Raw genomic sequence first — 20,461 nt, 5'->3', positions numbered from 1 at the left:
TCACACACAGACACACATTCTCTCTCTCACACACATACAGGCTCTTAATCATACATACACATGATCTCTCTCTCACACACAAAGGATCTCAATCACACACACATACTTTTTCACACAAACAGGTTTTCAATTGCAAACTTACACATACACATTCTCAATCATATACTTACATTCATACTCTCTTTCACATATACAGGCTCTCAATCACACACATACTCTCTTTCACATATACAGGCTCTCAATCACACACATACTCTCTTTCACATATACAGGCTCTCAATCATTCACAAACATGCTGTCTCACTCATATACATACACACACACACACTGTCTCACTCATATACACACACACAGGATCTCAAACACATATGCTTGCTTATTCACTCACTCTTCCCCCCTCCCCCAAACTACCCTGTTTCCCCGAAAATAAGACAGTGTCTTATATTAATTTTTGCTACCAAAGATGCACTAGGCCTTATTTTCAGGGGATGTCTTATTTTTCCATGAAGAAGAATTCACATATATTGTTGAACAAAAAAATGAACATTTATCATATTCTGAATAGTTGTCTGGTTATGCTGGTTTGTGATGACAACTAACTGTGAATCCTGCAGGGTAAAAAAATCACAGCTGCATGCTCTGGTGTGCGACGGGCATGCTCCCAAAAAAAAACTTTGCTAGGTCTTACTTTCGGGGGAGGTCTTATATTTAGCAATTCAGCAAAACCTCTACTAGGTTTTATTTTCGGGGGATGTCTTATTTTCAGGGAAACAGGGTAGCAGCAGCAGTAGTCTCCTCCACTTCCAACCCTAAAGGCAGCAACAACCTCCTTCACTTTCAGCCCTCACAGAGAAAGGAGTCCCATCGGCTGTGGGGGTTGACGTTCTTCATTTTACTCTGAGCTGCTCATCCTCTCTTTTCTTCGGGCCGATGCTGAGCACACTAGCATGGTCTCTTCTTCCCATGCACGCTCCTGCTGCTCACCACTAATTCATCCCTGGCGTGGTGCCGCTGACTCCAGCTGTCCTGCCGCTATCAGCATTTTAAGCCCGGGCGGAGGACCTATTTCGCTTGGGTAGGAGGAGCAGCTGGTCAGCGGGGGACCGGGAAGTGTAGCGACACACCGGTTGAAAACCGCTGCTCTATATTAAACTCTGCCAACCAAGGTCAGGTTATTCTGTGTAGTCCAACTCCCTAATTAGTGGGTTTATCTATAAAGTTAGAATTGAAGGTAGGGGTGGGAGGGAGCCCCTTCTCTTTAGCTCTCTTTCTAAAGCTAAGTAGAAAAAATGTCTAAGAAACAAGAAACAAAAAAAAATGCAATGAAAGGATCCTTTTCAAAAAGTTAAAGAACAAAAAGCTATTAATAAAAATATATCCCCCTTCAAAGTAATTTCTCCACAGATGAATTCAGCCAGAAAATGTACCTGTTGTAGTTCACCTCCTCCAATAAAAGCCATGGAGGAAAAACATACAGAATGGCCTGTCGACCAATCCTGCACTAGTGTGACAACACCGGATGATCCCTTGGCCTTTGAATGACAGAAAAATCTTTGAAACTTTGCATGTCTTTCCACCCACTGAAGAGGCTAGACTTGCCTCCTCAGTAACCTGAGGACTCTTCTTGTCTCCTTGATGGGTCGCATAAGCAACCGTTGTAGAACTGTCTGACAAAATCTTCACTGCTTGTCCTCTTATGAGATCCACAAAATTTTCTAGAGTCAACTGAATCACTCTGGTCTCTGATTTATGGACCACCTTGCTTTTTCCTTTGACCAACAACCCTATACAAACTGGCCCATACAATGCTGGTGTCCATTGTTACCATTATCCAAAGCAGAGGCTCCAGATCAACTCCTCTTTCTAGGTTTTTGGAGTTCAACCACTAATAGAGACTGGTCTTGGCTTGAACAGGCACAGATAGCTTCAAACAGTAATCCTGATACTATGGATTCCATCTGGATAACCCACTCTGAAGAGGTGTAATATGTGCTCTTGCCCAGGGAACTAGATCCAATGCTGCCATGAAGTCAAGAATCTGAAGGTAATGCCCTACTGAAGAAAACATCTCTGTGACCAGTGAACGCACCTGAAACTTCAATTTTTTAATCCTGATGTGGTAGTCTCACAATCCCTTCCTTCTTTTCAAAAAGTGCTCCTAGCTACTCTAATTTTGGAGAAGGGATAAGGCTGCTCTTGGAGTAATTTACTACTCAGCCTCAACCCTGTAAAAAGTGAACTACCATGGCTTCAGTGATGGATTTAGGATTTTCTTGCCCCTAGGCACTGTTGATACTGTCGCCCCCTCCCTTCCCAGACAAGGGAGAACAGATTACAAGGTCTAAGGCATTGCCTTCTCTGCTCTAAATGCTCCAAGCCCAGCTCTTCCCTTTATGTTATTAAACAATAGGAGGAGAGGGGCTTGATTAGGCAATATAGTAGCTTTTCTTTGCTCCTTGCTGTATTCTCTGACCTTACCGATCTTCTTCTGTTCCCTGCACTGAACCGAAAGGGAGGGTATGGAATAGTGAGCAGGGCAGTTTCTTTGCTCTGTCCCTTCCAGCCTCACCCATCCATTCCTGTTCTCTGTACTAAGAGGGAAGGAGCTAGAGCAAGAAACAAAAGGCTGTTCTCTGCTGCGTGAGATTCAGTACAGCTGAGTGGCAACCAATCCTCAATTGGCCTATTGCCTCCCATATTTTTGACATTCTAGGCAGAGGCCTAGTGGGCCTATTGATAAATCTAGGCCTGAGTGGCTTGCCTGTTCTCTTGTTCTGACTTTGCTCTTTTAAAAGCCAACCATCCAGATATGGGTGAACCAAAATCCTCCATTTTCTCAACGCTGCTACCTCTACCAATACCTTTGAAAAGTTCAATGAAGTCAAGGCAAGACCAAAAGGAAGGGCTTGAAACTGAAAATGACCACCTAAAATAGTGAAATGCAGGTATCTCTGATGATTCTTCCTTATGGGAATATGAAGATATGCTTCCATGAGATCCAAGGAAGTAAAAAAAAAAACAAAACACTCTGCTCCTAACTGCCATTATGATCAATCAAAGTTTCCATTCTGAAATGAGAGATCTTGAGAAACTTGTTGACCCTCTTTAGATCCAAAATATGACAAAAGGAATTTTCCTTCTTGGGAACCACAAAATATATGGAATAGCAACCCAATCCCCATTGAGACCTGGAAACCGGAATCACTGTCTCTAGAGCAAGAAGGTGCCTGTAAAGTTGCCTTTATAGCCTCTCTCTTTTTGAAGTAATGACAAGGAGAAACCAGAAAAGTATCTGAAACAGGCCTGGAAAATTCCAGAGCTTATCCATTTTGAATTATCCAAATATCCTTTGGTCTGAAATATTGACCCATCTCGGAGAGAAGTGTGATAGGCGACTGCCTGACCCTAGAATCAGAGATTGGATTTTGGACAAGACATTGTGAACTTTGGGAGGGACCTGTTCCTCCTGAAGAATCTTCTTTACCACCTCTCTTGTTTGACCCAAAAGACTGAAATTAACAAAAGGTCAAGATCTCAGAGCAATAGGGGTGCCTCTGCCTATATCTTCTGAAATCCCTAAATCTACTGCAGATTGTAGTAGTACAGTAAGAACTTCTAGGTGGTCTTCAGTCTTGGAATCTTTAGAGTCCCATCCAAGCCTTGGCCATCTTTTCTAGATCCTCTCCAAACAAAACAGCACCCTTAAAGGGAAGTTTCGTCAAATTGGTTTTTGTAATTGAATCAGCTGACCAATTTCGCAAACAGCTAAGTATTTTAGCCGCTACTATATAAGCCATACTTTGGGCAGAAGTACATACTAAGTTAAAGGAGGCATCCACCAAGTAGACTTCTCCTGACTCCAAACGAGCAGCTGAGTTAGCAATGGATTCCATGAGCTCCTCTTGAACCTGTTGAGATAAGCGCAAACCTATATGCAACTATATGCTGCAATCTGGAGTGCCTTACTCACTGCTTTCAAGGTTTTAATAAATTATTTTTCTGTCCTGGGCATCTTTTAAGGGCACATCATCTTCCACTGGAATAGTGATACGCTTAGTTACAGAACACACAAGAGCAACCACCTTTGGAAATTTTAATTTCTTTTTGTTGAAATAGCAAGGGATATAACTTAGCCAAAGTTCTCCCTCTATATCTGCCTGTGGAGAAATCCATTCCAAATCAAATAGGCAACTGTGTTGCCCTTGTCTTACCTCACCCTATCAGCTGCTTGATGAACCATAAGCACACCAAGCAACCTGGACGAATGTCTAAACGAATGATGGTCCTCCATCAATCCTTGGGAATCCACAGAGGTAGGGAGCTCGCCCCGGTTGTGAGCACCTACCATTCCAAGGTTTGTAAGCGGTCCCTTCTCGGGAGCAGTTCCCTTTTACCACCACTACAGCAACATTTCGCTCACTTCCATCACCTGTGACTGCGGACTCCACCACACCAGCAAAGCCTGTTAAAAGTGTATGCATGTGCCCTCGGCCAAGGTACTTCCTCTAATGTTGCTGCCATCGAATGAGACCTAGAAATAATTCCACAACCTTGGAGGGATGGCCAATCTCGAGGATTGAACCTGAGTCTCCAATTGTTGGATATGTTAATCTGGCAGGTCCTACCTTGGGCCGTACTGAATCTCACACTCTGAGGTAGTCCAAATCTGTGTCGGCTGCAGATTGCGCTTGTAAGTTTACTATGCAGCCCAGTTCAAGGACGTAGCAGATCACTTTGTGAACGCCTTTTGACTCTCTTCCTCAAGTTTGGTCCAAATCACCCAGCCGTCCAGATATGGATGGACCAAAATATCCTCCTTGCGCAGAGTTGCTGCTACTATCCCCATGATCTTGGAGAAGGTTCTGAGCACCGGAGCCAGGCCAAACGGCCAGGCTTTACATTGATAATGCTGTCCTAGAAAGGCAAAATGCAGAAACTACTGATGTTCCATGTAGATATTTCCAGCAGACAGAGACAGGAGAAGATCCTATTTCTGCATTGCCATAATGAAGGGACGTAAAGTTCCATTCTGAAGTGCGCTACGCAAAAATGCAATTTGATCCCTTTCAGATCCAGGAAGCCTCAAAAGAAGCCCTCTCTTCTTGGGTACGACAAAATAAATGGAATAGCACCCAGTATTTTCCTACAATTTGAGAACTTACTTAAGGTAACTAGGATAGAATCCTTCCTCTGCACTGCTATAACGTCACTCCTGTCCACACCAAACATTTCCAGGGTCTGAGCTAATAAATCCTACTCCATGGAAGAAAATGGAGCAGAGATCTATCTATGAGGCTCCAAGTCATGACCAGCGATTCATCTTATTCTCTCTTTTTTAAACAAGCAATCCCCACTAGAGAGATGCATGTCCACCATCTGCTGGAAATGTAGAATACTGGTAGGCTGATGCTGGGGTAGGGCTATATTGTCAGTAACATCAGCGAGTGAGGTGTCTATCTCCATCTGCTGGTAGGAGTGCATAACCCACCGGTGCGGACTGGCCTGCCTGAGTGCAGATGAATATTTATTGCGGATATTCTGAAACCAAACCTGTTTGGGGATCTCTAGGATCAAGTTGCCAGCATTCACAGCAGCGTTCTGGGTTCAAGAGAAACCTCGGGAGGTAAAGTCAGGGCTCCTCTCTGCCAAGAACCTTTGGTGCGGGTCTGGACAAATCACTATTTCCCTGTGTCTTTGGGACCAGGTTAACCACAAAAAACATTTTTCTTAATCTGGAAATCTTCATTACCAAGATTAAGCAGCATCTTAAACACCTACATTTTGGTGTTGTATGGCAAAAAAATATTACAACTTAAACCCAATGAGTTTTCCTCCTTTCCTGCTCACATCATTCACCACTCTCAAAATTCAAGCATCTCCAAAACATTTCAAAACGGCGGTTAGGCTTACACACTGACTGTGGGTGTACTGTGTGAAAACAAAGCACAACAAATCACACATATGCTGCACTTTTACATCTTTAAAGAAAGTCACAACAGCAAAAATAAAAAGTATAGCACTGCTATTTGAATTGCTAGAAAATCACTAGAAGACAAAATGGCTCCTTCCAAGCGTGAAGTGTTACACATCAATCAGTCCCCTTCAGTCTGACTGTTAAAGCCTCCCATAACATACAAGATTAGTCTATGCCAGCAGCAGAGCTCTTGGAAGCAGATTCTTTACCTGTTCTAGCAAGAGTCTTGAAGAGGTCAGAAAGGGCTCGCTGTTTTTGCATTAGAATGTGCTTGACCTGTGATTTCTGCCAGTCCTTGTCTGCTGTCTGATCCACGGTCATGTTCTGCAGTTCATGGGCTGTGACAATGACATCACCTGCAAGGGGGAAAGCAAAAATTCTAATGTGATTTTACAGTCATTAGATATTTATGAGAACATGCCATACTGGGTCAGACCAAGGGTCCATCAAGCCCAGCATCCTGTTTCCAACAGTGGCCAATCCAGGCCATAAGAACCTGGCAAGTACCAAAAAGCTAAGGGGTAGATTTTATAAATTTACGCGCCCGCAAACAAAAGTACGCTGGATTTTATAAGATACGCGCGTATCTTATAAAATCCGGGGTCGGCGCGCGCTACCTGTTCCCTCCGAGGCCGCTCCGAAATCGGAGCGGCCTCGGAGGGAACTTTCCTTCCACCTCCCCTCACCTTCCCCTCCCTAACCGACCCCCCCCCCCCCCAATCTTTGTTGGCAGATTTACGCCAGCCAAAAGCAGGTGTAAATCTGCGCGCGCCAGCGGGCTGCTGGCACGCCATCACGCGACCTGGGGGCTGGTCCGGAGGCCTCGACCACGCAACCGGGCCGGCGTCACGCCCCTGACATGCCTCCAGTCCCGCCCCGAAATTCGTGCCGCCCACCCGACACGCCCCCTTTGCAAAGCCCCGGGACTTACGCGCGTGCCGCTGAGCCTATGCAAAATAGGCTCGGCGCGGGGGGGGGGGTTGGGTAGGTTTTGGGGGGGGGTACGCGCATATCTTACGCGTGTACCCCTTTGAAAATCTACCCCTAAGTCTATTCCATGTTACCGTTGCTAGTAATAGCAGTGGCTATTTTCTAAGTCAACTTAATTAATAGCAGGTAATGGACTTCTCCTCCAAGAACTTATCCAATCCTTTTTTAAACACAGCTATACTAACTGCACTAATCACATCCTCTGGCAACAAATTCCAGAGTTTAATTGTGCTTTGAGTGAAAAAGAACTTTCTCCGATTAGTTTTAAATGTGCCACACGCTAACTTCATGGAGTGCCCCCTAGTCTTTCTATTATCCGAAAGAGTAAATCGATATCACATCTACCCGTTCTAGACCTCTCATGATTTTAAACACCTCTATCATATCCCCCCTCAGCAGTCTCTTCTCCAAGCTGAAAAGTCCTAACCTCTTTAGTCTTTCCTCATAGGGGAGCTGTTCCATTCCCCTTATTTTGGTAGCCCTTCTCTGTACCTTCATCGCAATTATATCTTTTTTGAGATGCAGCGACCAGAATTGTACACAGTATTCAAGGTGCGGTCTCACCATGGAGAGATACAGAGGCATTATGATATTTTCCGTTTTATTCACCATTCCCTTTCTAATAATTCCCAACATTCTTGTTTGCTTTTTTGACTGCTGCAGCACACTGAACTGACTATTTCAATATGTTATCCACTATGATGCCTAGATCTCTTTCATGTCCTTGTTTGCTGCTATGACCAGCAACTTTGCTTTATTCAATTTTATCTGGGTATATTTTCTGCATTGTTACATCTTTGTCTTATTTTCATGTTTTGCTGTTTTATGTTGGTGTTGTGGTCTACCCTTAACAAATCAGATTTGGATCAGGCAGAATAGAAAAATGTTAAATAAATAAAAATGCCAAGGACTAAACATAGAAAGATGGAAACTTCAAAAGTTCAGTCTCTCCCCTACATGTGAAACAGTAATGCAACCAAGGAGCACAGAGTTACTTCAAGTGACTGAGTCACCAGTTTGAACTGCACAGGAAGTGACTGGGATCTTTTAAGCAAACAGAAAGCAGAGGTAAGATAGCCAGTTTTTGAAAACCCTATAACCATTTTCAATTCATGTTGTTTGTTCATAATGCCAATATTACAATCCAGCAATTCACTAGTGACCTATAAATAGGGTGGTCATATAACTCCATATATCAAGTGGGATAAGCTGAGTCAGTCCTGGTTGTACCCCACTGCATTCATGGAGATGTAGTCCTGCTTTTTCCTTAGAAAAATCAATTGGGAAATCATGCTATGGGGTAATACCAGGTCTGGGCTCAGCCCCTGGGCACGGAGCAGTACAGTTACCCTATCTACAAATGAAACCTTGTCTTTGCATCATGCTTTTTCTAGTCTAGTGCACATAGAAGTTGGCAAATTGATAGCACAGGAAACTGAGTATATACAACAACAAATTGGGCTTCCTCACAGTGCCCTATCAAGGCATCTAAACCCTGCCCTAGGGACTGCTTTAAGGATTCTCTGTGCCCATTCAATCTTTGGCTGCTCTGCTGGGACAATAATACAAACTGGTACCAAACTATGATGGACATTCAGATGTGAACACCTGTCCATTCAAACTGGTCTGAGACCACCGACTTGTTGCAACACTGATAAAGCTTCCAGATACTAATTACTTTCAAGTACCACCAACCCAAGCCAGATATGAAACTGCGACCTGGAGTTCAAAGGCTCCGTAGTCCTTTGCTAATTCTCTTGAACTATCCAGTACCCCAAAGGATCATGTTCTTAATGTCACTCATTTGTCACTAGCTGGAAAACAGCCACTTTGCCACTTGATACTATTTATCAAGCAAGTTTTGCTAACATGCTCAGGTTTACACCTACACCTCGACAGAGTTTACCCTGACTCACCCCGATTAGAATACATCACAGATGACGTTCCTAGACTCTGTGCAGTCTCCTTGTTTATCAGCCAGATTACACAGTGCACCTGCAGGGAAGGTGCTGCATCATGAAGGCTCCCAGTGATTCCCACTGCTCACCTGTGAAGAGATCAAGGCCCTCCAACAGGTCTGGCAGCAAGCTCTTCTCCATGAGTACTGAACACAACTTCTTGATCCGCTTGGTGAGCTTAGGCAAGCGGTGCTGAAGAGAAGCCATGGGAAGCAGAGCGGCAGCCTGGCTTTCTTCTGAAGCTCCCTGCTGAGGAAAGAGGAGACAAACCAGTGTTGCACAAAACCTGAGGAGACAGTCACGAAAGCCAACAAGACTTCTTGTGGATAGAAAAAAATAAACCTATGCGGTGATTAACATTACAGAATATACCTGAAATGTCCAGCTAATGGGCAATTTATGATATAGAAAAAAAAAAGAGCAGGAATTTGACATCCAGCTGTCAAATCAGCAGGACCCGCTAACCAAATTAATTGCTCGTCTCTGACTCCACTGCTATCTCTTCACATTACATTCCCCACATCCTCTTCTACATTTTTCTAATATGTTCTATGTCTATACTTCATTGGAACAAGAGGAGAGGGTTCTTCATTGTGACCGTACCCTCGCATTTTGAAATCCTTCTTCCCAGCCGCCTTTGCAGCAATCAGAGGGGCCGATGTAATAATCTGAGCATTAAAACTGCACGCTGAAATTTGGCGCATAGTTTAATGCACATTCAAAAATGTTTTAAACTCTGGATGCAGTAAGCTAACAATATGCTAATGCATAGAGAGTTAAATATACCAAACCCAAAAATGTTATAAAGAAAATACTTAGCACATAAAAACATGATTTATGCACAAAAAATGTTTTCAACACAAAAGGAAAATAGGTTATCTGCTAATTTTCGTTCCTGGAATACAAAGATCAGTCCAGACAAGTGGGTTTTGCATCCCTACCAGCAGACTGAGGCAGAGAATAAAAACCTTTCAGGCATTGCTACTTAACCAAAGGTGCCACCTACAGTCCCTCAGTATTGACCTGTTCCCAAGCCAAAATGTCTAACCCCAAACTTTAGGATCTCTCCCTCTAAAGCGAGCTGGGGAACAAGTTGGAACTCCCAACCAAACTGACCCCTGAACTAGGGCAAGAAAAAGAAATTTTAATTCTCAACCTGAGAACTATATACAATTTTATTCTGCAGCACAAAAACAATGTTCTGCATCATAGGCAGTATCCAAAATCAGGAGAGGTCTTTCAAAAAAAAAAAAAAATCATAATGGAACGGGATTCTGGACTGATCTGGGGTACTCCAGGAATGAATATTAGCAGGTAAGAACCTGTTTATACTCCAGATCAGTCCAGACAAATGGGATGAACCCAAGCCCCTTCTACACTGGGTGGGATCCCGAAAGACCTGCATGTAGTACACTTTCACCAAAAGGAGCCGCCCTCTGGGGTCCTTTTGGTGAATGGTAAAGTCTAGTAAAATGGTAATGTCTAGTAAAAGTGTGCAATAAGGTCCAAGCTGCTGCCTGACAAATCTTCTGCATAGACACCAACTGACACTCCCCCCACGTGGCTGACTGTGCCCTAGTGGAATGCGCCCACAATCCCTCAGGGATCGACCGACCTTTACAAATATAGGCCGAAACTATCACCTCCTTTAACCAATGAGCAATTGTGCTCTTGGTTGCTTTGCAACACTTCTTTGGTCTACTGAACAACACAGAGATGATATGAGCACCGAAATCCATTAGTCACCTTGAGATATCTTAGGAGAACCAGACACACATCCAAAAGATGAAGTTCCCTTGCATGGGGCGAATTGGACATCAGGTTTGAAAACCCCGGCAACTCCACCGTCTGGCTAAGATGAAAGGCCGACACGACCTTGGCCAAAAAGGAAGGAACAGCATGCGATGAGACACCATCATTGGAAATTTGCAAAAAAGGCTACTGGCACAATAAGGCTTGGAGCTCAGAAATTCATCTCATCGAGCAAATTGCCACCAGGAACACAGTCTTCAGGGTAAGGTCCTTCAAAGAAGCCCTTCTCAAAGGGCTTCTTTGAAGGACCTTTGAAGGCTCAAAAGGAGGACCAAACATCGATCGAAGAACAAAGTTAAGATTTCAGGACTGACAAATCCTATAGACTGGAGGACGCAAATGCTTCGCTCCCTTAAGGCAACATACTACGTCCGGACGAGACGCTAAGGACCATCCTGCAATCTTCCCCTGAAACAACCCAAGGTTGCCACCTGAATTCGGAAAGAATTATAAAAACCCTTTGACAAGCCCTCTTGCAAAAAGGCCAAGACTTGAGCAACATTCACCTGTGAAGGATCATTGCCATGTACCCCACACCAGGACTCACTCTCCAAACTCTGATATATGCCAAAGAAGTGGAGGCTCTTTCTAGCCTGAAGAGTAGTAATCACCAGCTCGGAATACCCCTTCAAGTGGAAATGTTGCCTCTCAAAAGCCAGGCCACTAGACAGAAGCAATCCGCCTGTTCCGAAAGGATGGGTCCTTCATGTAGCATTCCTCTCAGGCAGCTTCACAGAACGGGCCTGTCTACCGCTAGCTGAGCTAGATCCATAAACAACGGACAGTGCAACCACTCTGGTGCTACCAGGATCACTCTTCCTTGATGTGACACAATACCCGACTTACGAGCGGCCACGGGGAAAGACATATAGTAAAAGCCTTCCTGGCCAAAGCTGAACTAAGGCATCAATCCCCGCGGAATTGAACTCCCTCTGGCGGCTGAAAAACTTGGCTGCTTTGGCATACTTCCTTGTTGCCATGAGATCAAACTGGGGTTCGCCCCATCTGTGCCAAATGAGTGCAAAGGCTTCAACTGACAGCTCCCATTCTCCCGGGTCTGCTGAGAATATCCGCCTGCACACGTCTGCACCTGCCAAGTGACAGGCTGCAAGTGCTGCTAGATGAAGTTCTGCCCAGGCAAAGAGCTTGTGAACCTCCTGAGCCACCAAGCGACTCTTTGTTCCGCCCTAATTGATATAGGTCACTGTATCACACTGTCTGAGAACGTCCATATCGCCCGCGAGTCTGAAGAAGAAAAAACAGCGCCCTCCGGACCACCCTTGTTTCCAGACGGTTGATTGACCAAGATGCTTCCACTGGAGACCACTGGCTTTGGGCTGCATATCCCTGAGATATCTCTCCTCAACCTCAGACTGGCATCCATGGTCACTACCACCCAGCCCAAAACTTCCAGATCCACTCCCTTCTCCAAATGGGCACAACAGCCACCACGAGAGACTGGCCCTGGATTCCTCCTGGAGTGGCAACTGAAATTCTTCCAACAACGGATTCCAATGGGACAGGAGTGCCTTCTGAAGAGGACATGTATACAAAAGTCCATGGCACCAAATCCAGCGTAGCAACCATGGACTCTAGCACCTGCAGATAATCCAGATCTTGGGGACTGGCAGGTCCTGTAGACAAACCACTTGGGACTAACTTGATCACCCTTTCTGGGGTAAGAAACACCCTGCCTAACCAGGTATTGAATTGTGCTCCCAGATAATCCAAGGACTGGGATGGTTCCAGATTTATTTATTTATTTAACATTTTTATATACCGAAATTCATGTAGCAAAGTTACATATCAATTTGGTTTACACATTATAACATTAAACAGGCATGACCGAATGCAATTACATCGAACAGGAGGATAAACTTGGATCAAGTAAACTGGGGATTAAATAACAAAGAATACAATAAAGAATGTATTGTATTCTTTGTTGGCTCTTTGCTAGGTTTATCACCCAGCCCAGAGACCTTAGGCGCTCTGTCACTCGCTGAATAGAACAGTGACACACTACCTCCGACTTTGCCCAAATGAGCCAATTGTCTAGGTAAGGATGCACTAGTATCCCTTCTTGTCTGAGGGCCGCCACCACCACCACCTTCATCAACGTTCTCAGTTCAGTAGCCAGTCCAAAGGGAAGAACTTGAAACTGAAAATGCTCTCCGAGCACCACGAAGCGAAGAAACCTCTGATGGTCTGCTTTGATGGGAATGTGGGAATATGCCTCTGTTAGATCCAAGGAGGCCAGAAACTTCCCCTTGGCGCACTGCTGCAATCACCATCCGCAACGTTTCCATCCGAAAGCATGGCACTCGCAAGGCCGCATTGACACTTTGTAGATCTAGAATGGACCGCATGAACCTTCACTTATTGGGAACCACAAAGTACACGGAATACCTTCCCCAACCCTGCTCCTCTTGCGGCACCGGGATGATTGCTTCCAATTGCTGCAGCTGTAGAAGAGTGTCCCGCACCACTGCCTGCTTGACGGGCAAAGCGCAACGGGACACCACAAAGGCTTCTTTGAAGGGGGTCGAGAAAATGTTAAGGCATAGTTGTCTCTTATTACTTCCAGAGCCCACTGGTTGGAAGTGATTCTGGTCCACTCCTTGTAAAAACGGGACAACCTTCCTCCAACAGCCACCAGGGAGGAATGGAGCAGTCTGCTTTCATTGGACGGGTTTTGCACCTCCGAAATCCTGTCCAGAACTATCTCTGGCTGGCCTACGGGTCCCTTGAAAGGACTGCCGTCTTCTGAACCCTGCTTCTGCGTAGAACTGGAAGAACTTATGTTGGAGCGAAATCTCATCTCACGGAAGAAAGTGCGAGATGGGAAGGTCTTATTTCCCTTCTTATCCTTGGGCAATCTATTCCCTTTAGAATCTGCCAAATGCTTCATCAGCTTCTCCAGGTCCTCCCTGAACAACAATTTTACTTTGCTTGGGGAGATTACAAAACTGCGCCTTTGACCAAACATCTGCTGACCAAATACGTAACCACAGGAGTCTTCACGTAGCTACTGAGGACACCATATTCTTAGCCGAAGTGCAAAGCATACCATAGAGGGCATTCGCCATATAGGCCACCCCTGCTTCCAACTGAGCATCCGGACTAGGATCAGCAGAGGTCTCCATGGTCTTTTCTGTTGCCTTTTGCACCCAGCACAAACAAGCCCTCTGCATCAGACTAGCACAGACCGCAGCTGTAAGGCTCAGAGCAGAGACCTCAAACAGCCTCTTTAACAGGATCTCCAGCTTCTGGTCTAGGATATCCTTCAAGGCCACTGACTGCCACAGGAATGGTTGTTTTGTCACCGCTGATAGCCGCATCCACCTTTGGAAGCTTCCACCATTCTACAGACAGGGGATAGAACCTGGCTACCTTCAATCCTGCTTCCAAGGAAATCCCACTCCTCGATCAGCTTCTTCACCTTCATTGGTAAAGGGAATGCATTCAGCGGTCCACGCAGTCTTCCAACACCAGGTTTATCCCCTCATTGGCTGAATCCTCCTGTGCAAACTTAATCCCCAGCTCCTTCAGAACCTGAGAGATGAGAGGCCGCAACTCCTCCTTACGGAATAACCTGACCAGCCTCATGTCATCCCCTTCTGTCAGAGGGACATCATCTGCATCTGGGTCACCCACCAGACCAGCCGCCAGGGTCCGCGCCCTGGTCCACTGGTGGATCCTCTGCGGATCCTCGCCTTGCAGATTGCTATCAGAATCCTCCTCCCCTTGCGACTGATCCAGTCCCAAAAGCAAAATGCATCCCCCCCCCCCGAGGAGCCTAGCATCGGGATCTCTGTATGGCTGTCTGCTTACCCGCCAGCTCCTTCTTAGTGAGATAGGCCTGCCAAGGCTCCCTCGCATCAAGAGGCACAGCTAGGGCAGATAAGGGCCACACTGAGGCAAGATTGCCCTCCCCTGCAGGTCTGACAGGCTCTACCACGCTCTGCAGGAGATGGCATAGCGATCGATGCGGCTCGTGGCCAAAAATAACTCCGAGCGAGAGAAAAGAAAGCCGCCGCTGCTGCTGTCCCAGATCAGGGTGCTGAAAACAGCATGAGCCATAGTTTCCTGCTCACCCAGATGTCGAGCAGATACTCTCCCTGATGCCAAGCCAACAGAGAACAGGCCTGACTTTTTTTTTTTTTTTTACCTCTTAAAGAGACAGCCTCCCGAGCAACCCAGAAAAACCAAAGTTATATTTTCCTGTTTCTGAGTGCTCCTGGATGCTGCAACCAGCTGGTCTGGGTGAGAAGGCCTCAGAGGGAGCAGGGGAACCAAGACCCCTAGCTCCCCACCCACCCTGGAATAAAGGGTTGAGCTGGCCAGGGAATTCCACCCCTCTGCTCGCCCTGCTCAACCAAGGAACCTAACACTTCTGGGAATTCTGTCTTCAGTTCTTCTGCCTTCTCTCTAACACTAAGCTACATTTCTTAATCTTTTCTTTATTTAAGCTATCAGACTGCAGGTTTGCACCTTTACCATCTGCTGGAGACTGAGAAATACTGAGATACTGCAGATAGTACACTCTGTTAAGTAGCAGTGCCTGAAAGGTTTTTATTCTCTGCCTCCATCTGCTGATAGGGATGCAAAACCCACTTGTCTGGATTGATCTGGGGTATGAACAGGAAGCATGATTGTTGCTAATAAAATCAAACCTACAGGTCCTGGTACTCCGAATTCTGCCCACAGACTAACATTATCCTTGGAAACATTATTCTACCTCTCACTAGGATTACATTTCCAGCATTAAGAAAGCACAAGGTGAGCCAGCACACCTCTCTGTATCAGGGGGAGGGGGGAGGGGGGGGGGGGAATAGCTAATGCCTTCATTAGCATAGGATCTACATGAGAGGGTTCTAACCTGTACACATACTGGTGTGTGCAAAACTCCTTACTGCATCAGCAGCTACGTGTGCAGAACTGTTGGTTAAATTCTGCACTCTGCTGAGCATACCTTCTTACAGTGGCCCCATATTTTGGATGTCACACTGGGGCCTGTATACGACCTCGGCTCCCAAACTGGGCAGCAGGACTCAGAAGACTCGCAGATGAGTCAGGAGATCAGTGGACCACTGTGGTCTCCCAGCCACAAAAACTGACATGCAGAGAAGGACAATAAGGTGGCAGGATGCTCAATGAGAGAAGATATCACATTCAGAAGGATAAAATCAATGAAAAATTGTTTGACATGGCTTTGAAAATCATGGTTTTGTTTTTTTTTTTTTTTATTGTGGATGAGTTATGTGTTTATGCTGCTGCGAAAAGCGGGTCCTGAAAGGAAAAGTGAGGAAACCATGCATTTAACACACTATACATGTATCTTTGCAAAAGGTTGTTAGTTGCACAATTTGCCAACTGAACCATCCTAACATTTGCTATAGTTCTGAGAGAGAGAGCATTGGCAGAAGCTCTGCATCTTCAGTAAGGCTCTTCCTAGTGAACTAGTTTTGCCCTCCATTCACCATACCATTCTAGGCAAATAAAATATCCCTGTTTTTTTAGCAGAGTGGTTCTCAACTCAGTCCGTGGGGGGGGTGGGAGGGGACACCATCAACTGAGGTTTCTGGATATCCACAATGAATATGCATATTTACATACTCTATGGTTAACCTGAAAATCAGACTGGCCAGGCAACCCCTTGAGTACTGGGGTGAGAATCCAGCTTTAGTGGAATCCAGGCACAAAATGAGCTTAAAAATAATTGAAAAAGGATAGATCCAGTGACTCAGCAAGAGTACTGTGCACTACCATGCTGAAGATCCCTGGTTCAATCCACAAGCCGGGTCCTTCTGCACCCCCCACCCACCTCCAGTTGCCCAGGGCAGGGGATGCAGCAGAGGCAGCATTCACATCCCTCAGCAGGCACGGAAGGCAGTAATGGTCATTGTTGGTGGTCAGATTCAGGGACCATTATTGCAGGGTTTCAGAAAGAGCCCTGATCCCCGGCTGAGGAATTGGATGGAAAGAGTGAAAAAAAAAAAGAAAAATGCCCAGTAGTTGTAAACTAAAGTTCACAGTACCAGGATCTCAGGTCTGGTAGACACTGTGCTGGAGGTAAAAGGGAACAGGAAAAAATTGCCAGATAAAGGGAAAAAAAAAAAGAAGTATTCATCTAACACGTAATATTCATGTTCATTGAAATCTGAGCTTGGTATTAAGTAAAAGCACCTACCTGTGCGCTGTCCTTTCTAAGTGTCAGCGTTTCCCTGAGCATGCCGATTAGCCTCTGCACTTGGTTGTGTGCTTCCTGCCCAGCAATGCAGTCCAGCTGCTGCTCCCCAGTGCTCTCCAGCAGGGAAGGGAGACAAGGCTCACTAAGAGCAGCTTCAAACTTCTTCATGTACTTAAAGAGGGTTCTGGAGAGGAAGGGAAAGGAAGACGAGAAAAAAAAAGTAATCTACACTTCCCTTTGCTACTATGCACTGTTTTCATTCACTATCTGCACTATCGTTGATTCTATTTCTCTGAAAATGAATGGCAACTGCTGAAAGCAGAGTGGAGGTCAGATAGCAAAGTTTAATTTACCAATTCAAGAGTATTACACCAGGTGTAGTGAACTATTTGCTGTATCTCTTCCAGGTCTGTTAAATAGAATCCTGCTCCTATACAGACATTTGCAAAGATGAAAGGAAATCTCCCCATCTCCCCCCAGGCCCATGCATGGAAAACACATGTTACACAGACCTCTCCACTGGCTGCACCCTTTCACTGTTACCTGTGTGTCTTTTCTACGGACTGCTTCACGGACCAGAAACTGGCATCATTCCACTTTGAGATATTTACAAAAGCCTACAAAAGAAACACCATTATTTTAAAGTGCCATCATTTAGACTCTCTCTCAAGGTATGCGCATGTCATCAATGAAGGTAAGTGGCTGCAACACAGAATAGTTTAATCGCCATTGAGAGGCAGATGATGTACAGTAGCTGCTGCAAGGTAGATAAAGGCCCTGCAAGAAAATAACTCAGGGAGGTTTTTTCAGAACCAGCCCATTGTGTCCGACTCCCTTGTGCAGTTTCCCTGCGGCACATACTTCAATAGCTTCAAAAGCATGCCATATTGCGTGTATCATGTGACCTGGAACATAGCAGAAACGAGCGAAACATTCTCCAACATAAATTTAACTTTTTTACCTAATTAGTAGAACAGATCTTAGACTGGGGTAAGACAACTGTGCTGCAGTCCCCTTTCTATCTATGCAATCGGTTGGGCCCCACACACGATTGGTTAAATCTTTTATATCCAGCCATCCTAGATTCCTGGTCTGACACTGAAATCTCTTGCCAGCCAATCAACTCTTGAACCAGCTGCCAAGTATCGAGACAACCAGCAAAGTGTCAGGCGCACACAGAATTTTTTTTTTTTTTTTTTTTTACTGACACACACCCCACACTCTTGACATGACACATCCACTCACACACTCTGTGTGTTCTTGAGTCTGACAGCATAAATGTGTGTAAGAGTATTATTTGGAGACAGACCAGTTGGTGAGTGATGCTGAATAAGAATGTACACCGTTGCCTCAAAGCAGGCTCCAAACACTAGTTTTGCATGCAGAAATTGCTACAAACTGACTGGAGTCGAGCTTAGGTAAGATAAGCGAAGCATGTTAACCTGTTAGAGGTAGGACTAAGGGGAGGGCTATTGCATTAGTAAATGCATTAGGGGTACTGCAGGGAACAGGAAAGCAGAGGGGACATAGAAAATTTTGTGCTCAGCAGATGCAAGCTGAGCTCTCTCTCATACTATAGAGTTATACACTACTCCCTGGGTAAATTCTCACTGAATAAAGAACTTCTTCATTCCAATTGCCAGTGTTCAGAGTTTATTTCATTGGTAGGAATAACTCCCTCCATAACGGATTTTGGTGCCCTGTGTGAGGAGGCTGTGGCAGTGATCCCTGATTGATAAGTAAGATTTTTCTTTTCCCTTTGTACGGGGTGAGCCTCCATTCCCCTGCCCACACCTTTCAACCCCAAATCAGGAGTGCCCCATTTCCGAAAGAGAAGGTCTGTGGCCGAGAAATGAAAAGGGAAAGACACTGTGGGGCCCCTGAGACCTAGTAATATCGGATCCATAGACCCCAACCGCGACTCCGGCGGAGGGGCTTCCAAACCTAACTCCCCCAGGATGACCGGGATAAGTGGGTTCAACTCCTCTTTTTTAAAAAGACGAACCACCTTTGGATCATCCAGCACCATACCACCCTGGATGAGCTTGGGCTGGGAGTCAGGATCTCCGTCCACCCCCCCCCCTCCCCGTGCGCTGGGACTGAGTATCAGGAGTCCCTGATGAAGAAGAGTCTGTGTCCGTGTCGACGAATCCTGTGCGCAAAGGCCTTTTTCCCTTTGGGGGGGGGGGGGGGGCTCTGCCTCCCCTTTGGAACCGGAACGGCGCAGAGAGCGCTTGTGGGACAGAGGGCACAAAAGCTGCTCCTCAGCCTGTGTTTTCCCAGACGTTTTGGCTTTAACAGCCTTGTGCATCAGAAGTACAAATTCTGATGAAAAGGAGGAGTCAGATGAGGAATCCGCAGCCCCCTCAGGGCTATCCTCATTTAAAAAAAAGCCTCTGGAGCCTTAGGGGTGCCCTCCCCCGAAGGCCCGTGCTGTGGAGACAGTGCCGGGGGTAAAATTTCCTCCCCCTCCCCGCATTCTGTGCCACTGCCTGCAGCTGCGCCGTTCCCGCAATGATCGGGAACGGCGCAGCTGAGTCGGCCCGACCCATCCGGGACCACGTGGACGACTGTGGAGCGTGAATCTGGCCTTCCCACAGCGAAACAGAGGGACCTTCACCCCCCCTGCGAGCAGGAGGCGCGAGGCGTTGCATGCGCGGCAAGACGAACCTCGGGGCATGATCGCGGCTGGAGAAAAACGAAGGGCCCAACTTGCTGCTGAGAAACGGAGAAAATTGCAAGAAAAGACTGCGACGCAAGTCGGGAGGAGCGGGAGAGGGTACCAGAGAGTCGGCGTGGCAAAAAATTAACAACTGAAAACTTTTTTTTTTTTTAATTGCAAACCTGCCCCCGCGCTGTCCTTGGTTCTGGACAGGTCCTGCTCATGCTGCTGTTGGGGTAAGTGAGCCGGGCTCCCCGGTATCACCCCAGTGCTGCTACTCCACCAAGGCAGGGCCCTCGACCCTCTTGAGCAGCTGCCTCGACCAGGAAGGATGGTCCCCCTCAGTCTTCCAAGAGGTTGGCAGGTCCTAACAGGCCGCCTTCTTTTTCTTTTTTTTTTTTAAACAAATAAAGGAACTGAAGTTCCTAACTAATTATTCCTAATTCCTTTTTTTTTTTTTTTTTTTAAATCAGCAGAGACTGTGGGTTTTGCACCACTGCCATCTGCTGGAGACAGAGTAAGACTGAGGGACTGTGGATGGCACCTTGGTATATATGCCAGGGTTTGTTTTGAAAAACTTCTCTGTCTCCATCTGCTGGAGGGGAGGCAAAACCCAGGTGTCTGGACTGATCCGGGTACATGCAGGGAATGACTGTTTAAGGATGGATTCCTGTCGTCTGTCTTGGGCATCCTTAAGTGCCGCTCCTCCTTCGACTGGAGTGGTAGTGTGCTTTGTGACAGCGCAGACCATGGCGTCCACTTTGGGAAACACCAGGAGTTCTTTGGCTGAGGGTTCCAGTTGATATAGGGCTTCTAGGGCCTGTCCTCTCTTGAAACTGGCCTCCAGCGTGTTCCATTCCAGGTCAATCAGTTGC

At 46.1% G+C, this 20,461-nt stretch overlaps 1 protein-coding gene across 2 annotated transcripts in view; it reads right to left on the bottom strand.

Moving 5' to 3' along the window:
- Window positions 1–20,461, bottom strand: part of MDN1 (midasin AAA ATPase 1) — a 765,271-nt gene that overhangs the window by 126,816 nt on the left and 617,994 nt on the right. The window contains exons 72-75 of one of the 2 annotated variants that reach the window (XM_029595415.1): window positions 17,468–17,541; window positions 16,925–17,108; window positions 9,012–9,168; window positions 6,184–6,330 (exon numbers count right to left, since the gene is read on the bottom strand). In XM_029595415.1, coding sequence (XP_029451275.1) covers window positions 6,184–6,330; window positions 9,012–9,168; window positions 16,925–17,108; window positions 17,468–17,541 — 562 coding nt within the window. Of the gene's footprint in view, window positions 1–6,183; window positions 6,331–9,011; window positions 9,172–16,924; window positions 17,109–17,467; window positions 17,542–20,461 lie in introns of both variants that reach the window. The other variant, XM_029595414.1, reaches the window with a different exon arrangement.

Source organism: Rhinatrema bivittatum, chromosome 3 (assembly GCF_901001135.1).
Source record: "Rhinatrema bivittatum chromosome 3, aRhiBiv1.1, whole genome shotgun sequence".
NCBI classification, from domain to species: Eukaryota; Metazoa; Chordata; class Amphibia; order Gymnophiona; family Rhinatrematidae; genus Rhinatrema; species Rhinatrema bivittatum.
Note: the sequence above shows the minus strand (reverse complement) of the source record. Positions and strands in the feature narration are given on the sequence as shown.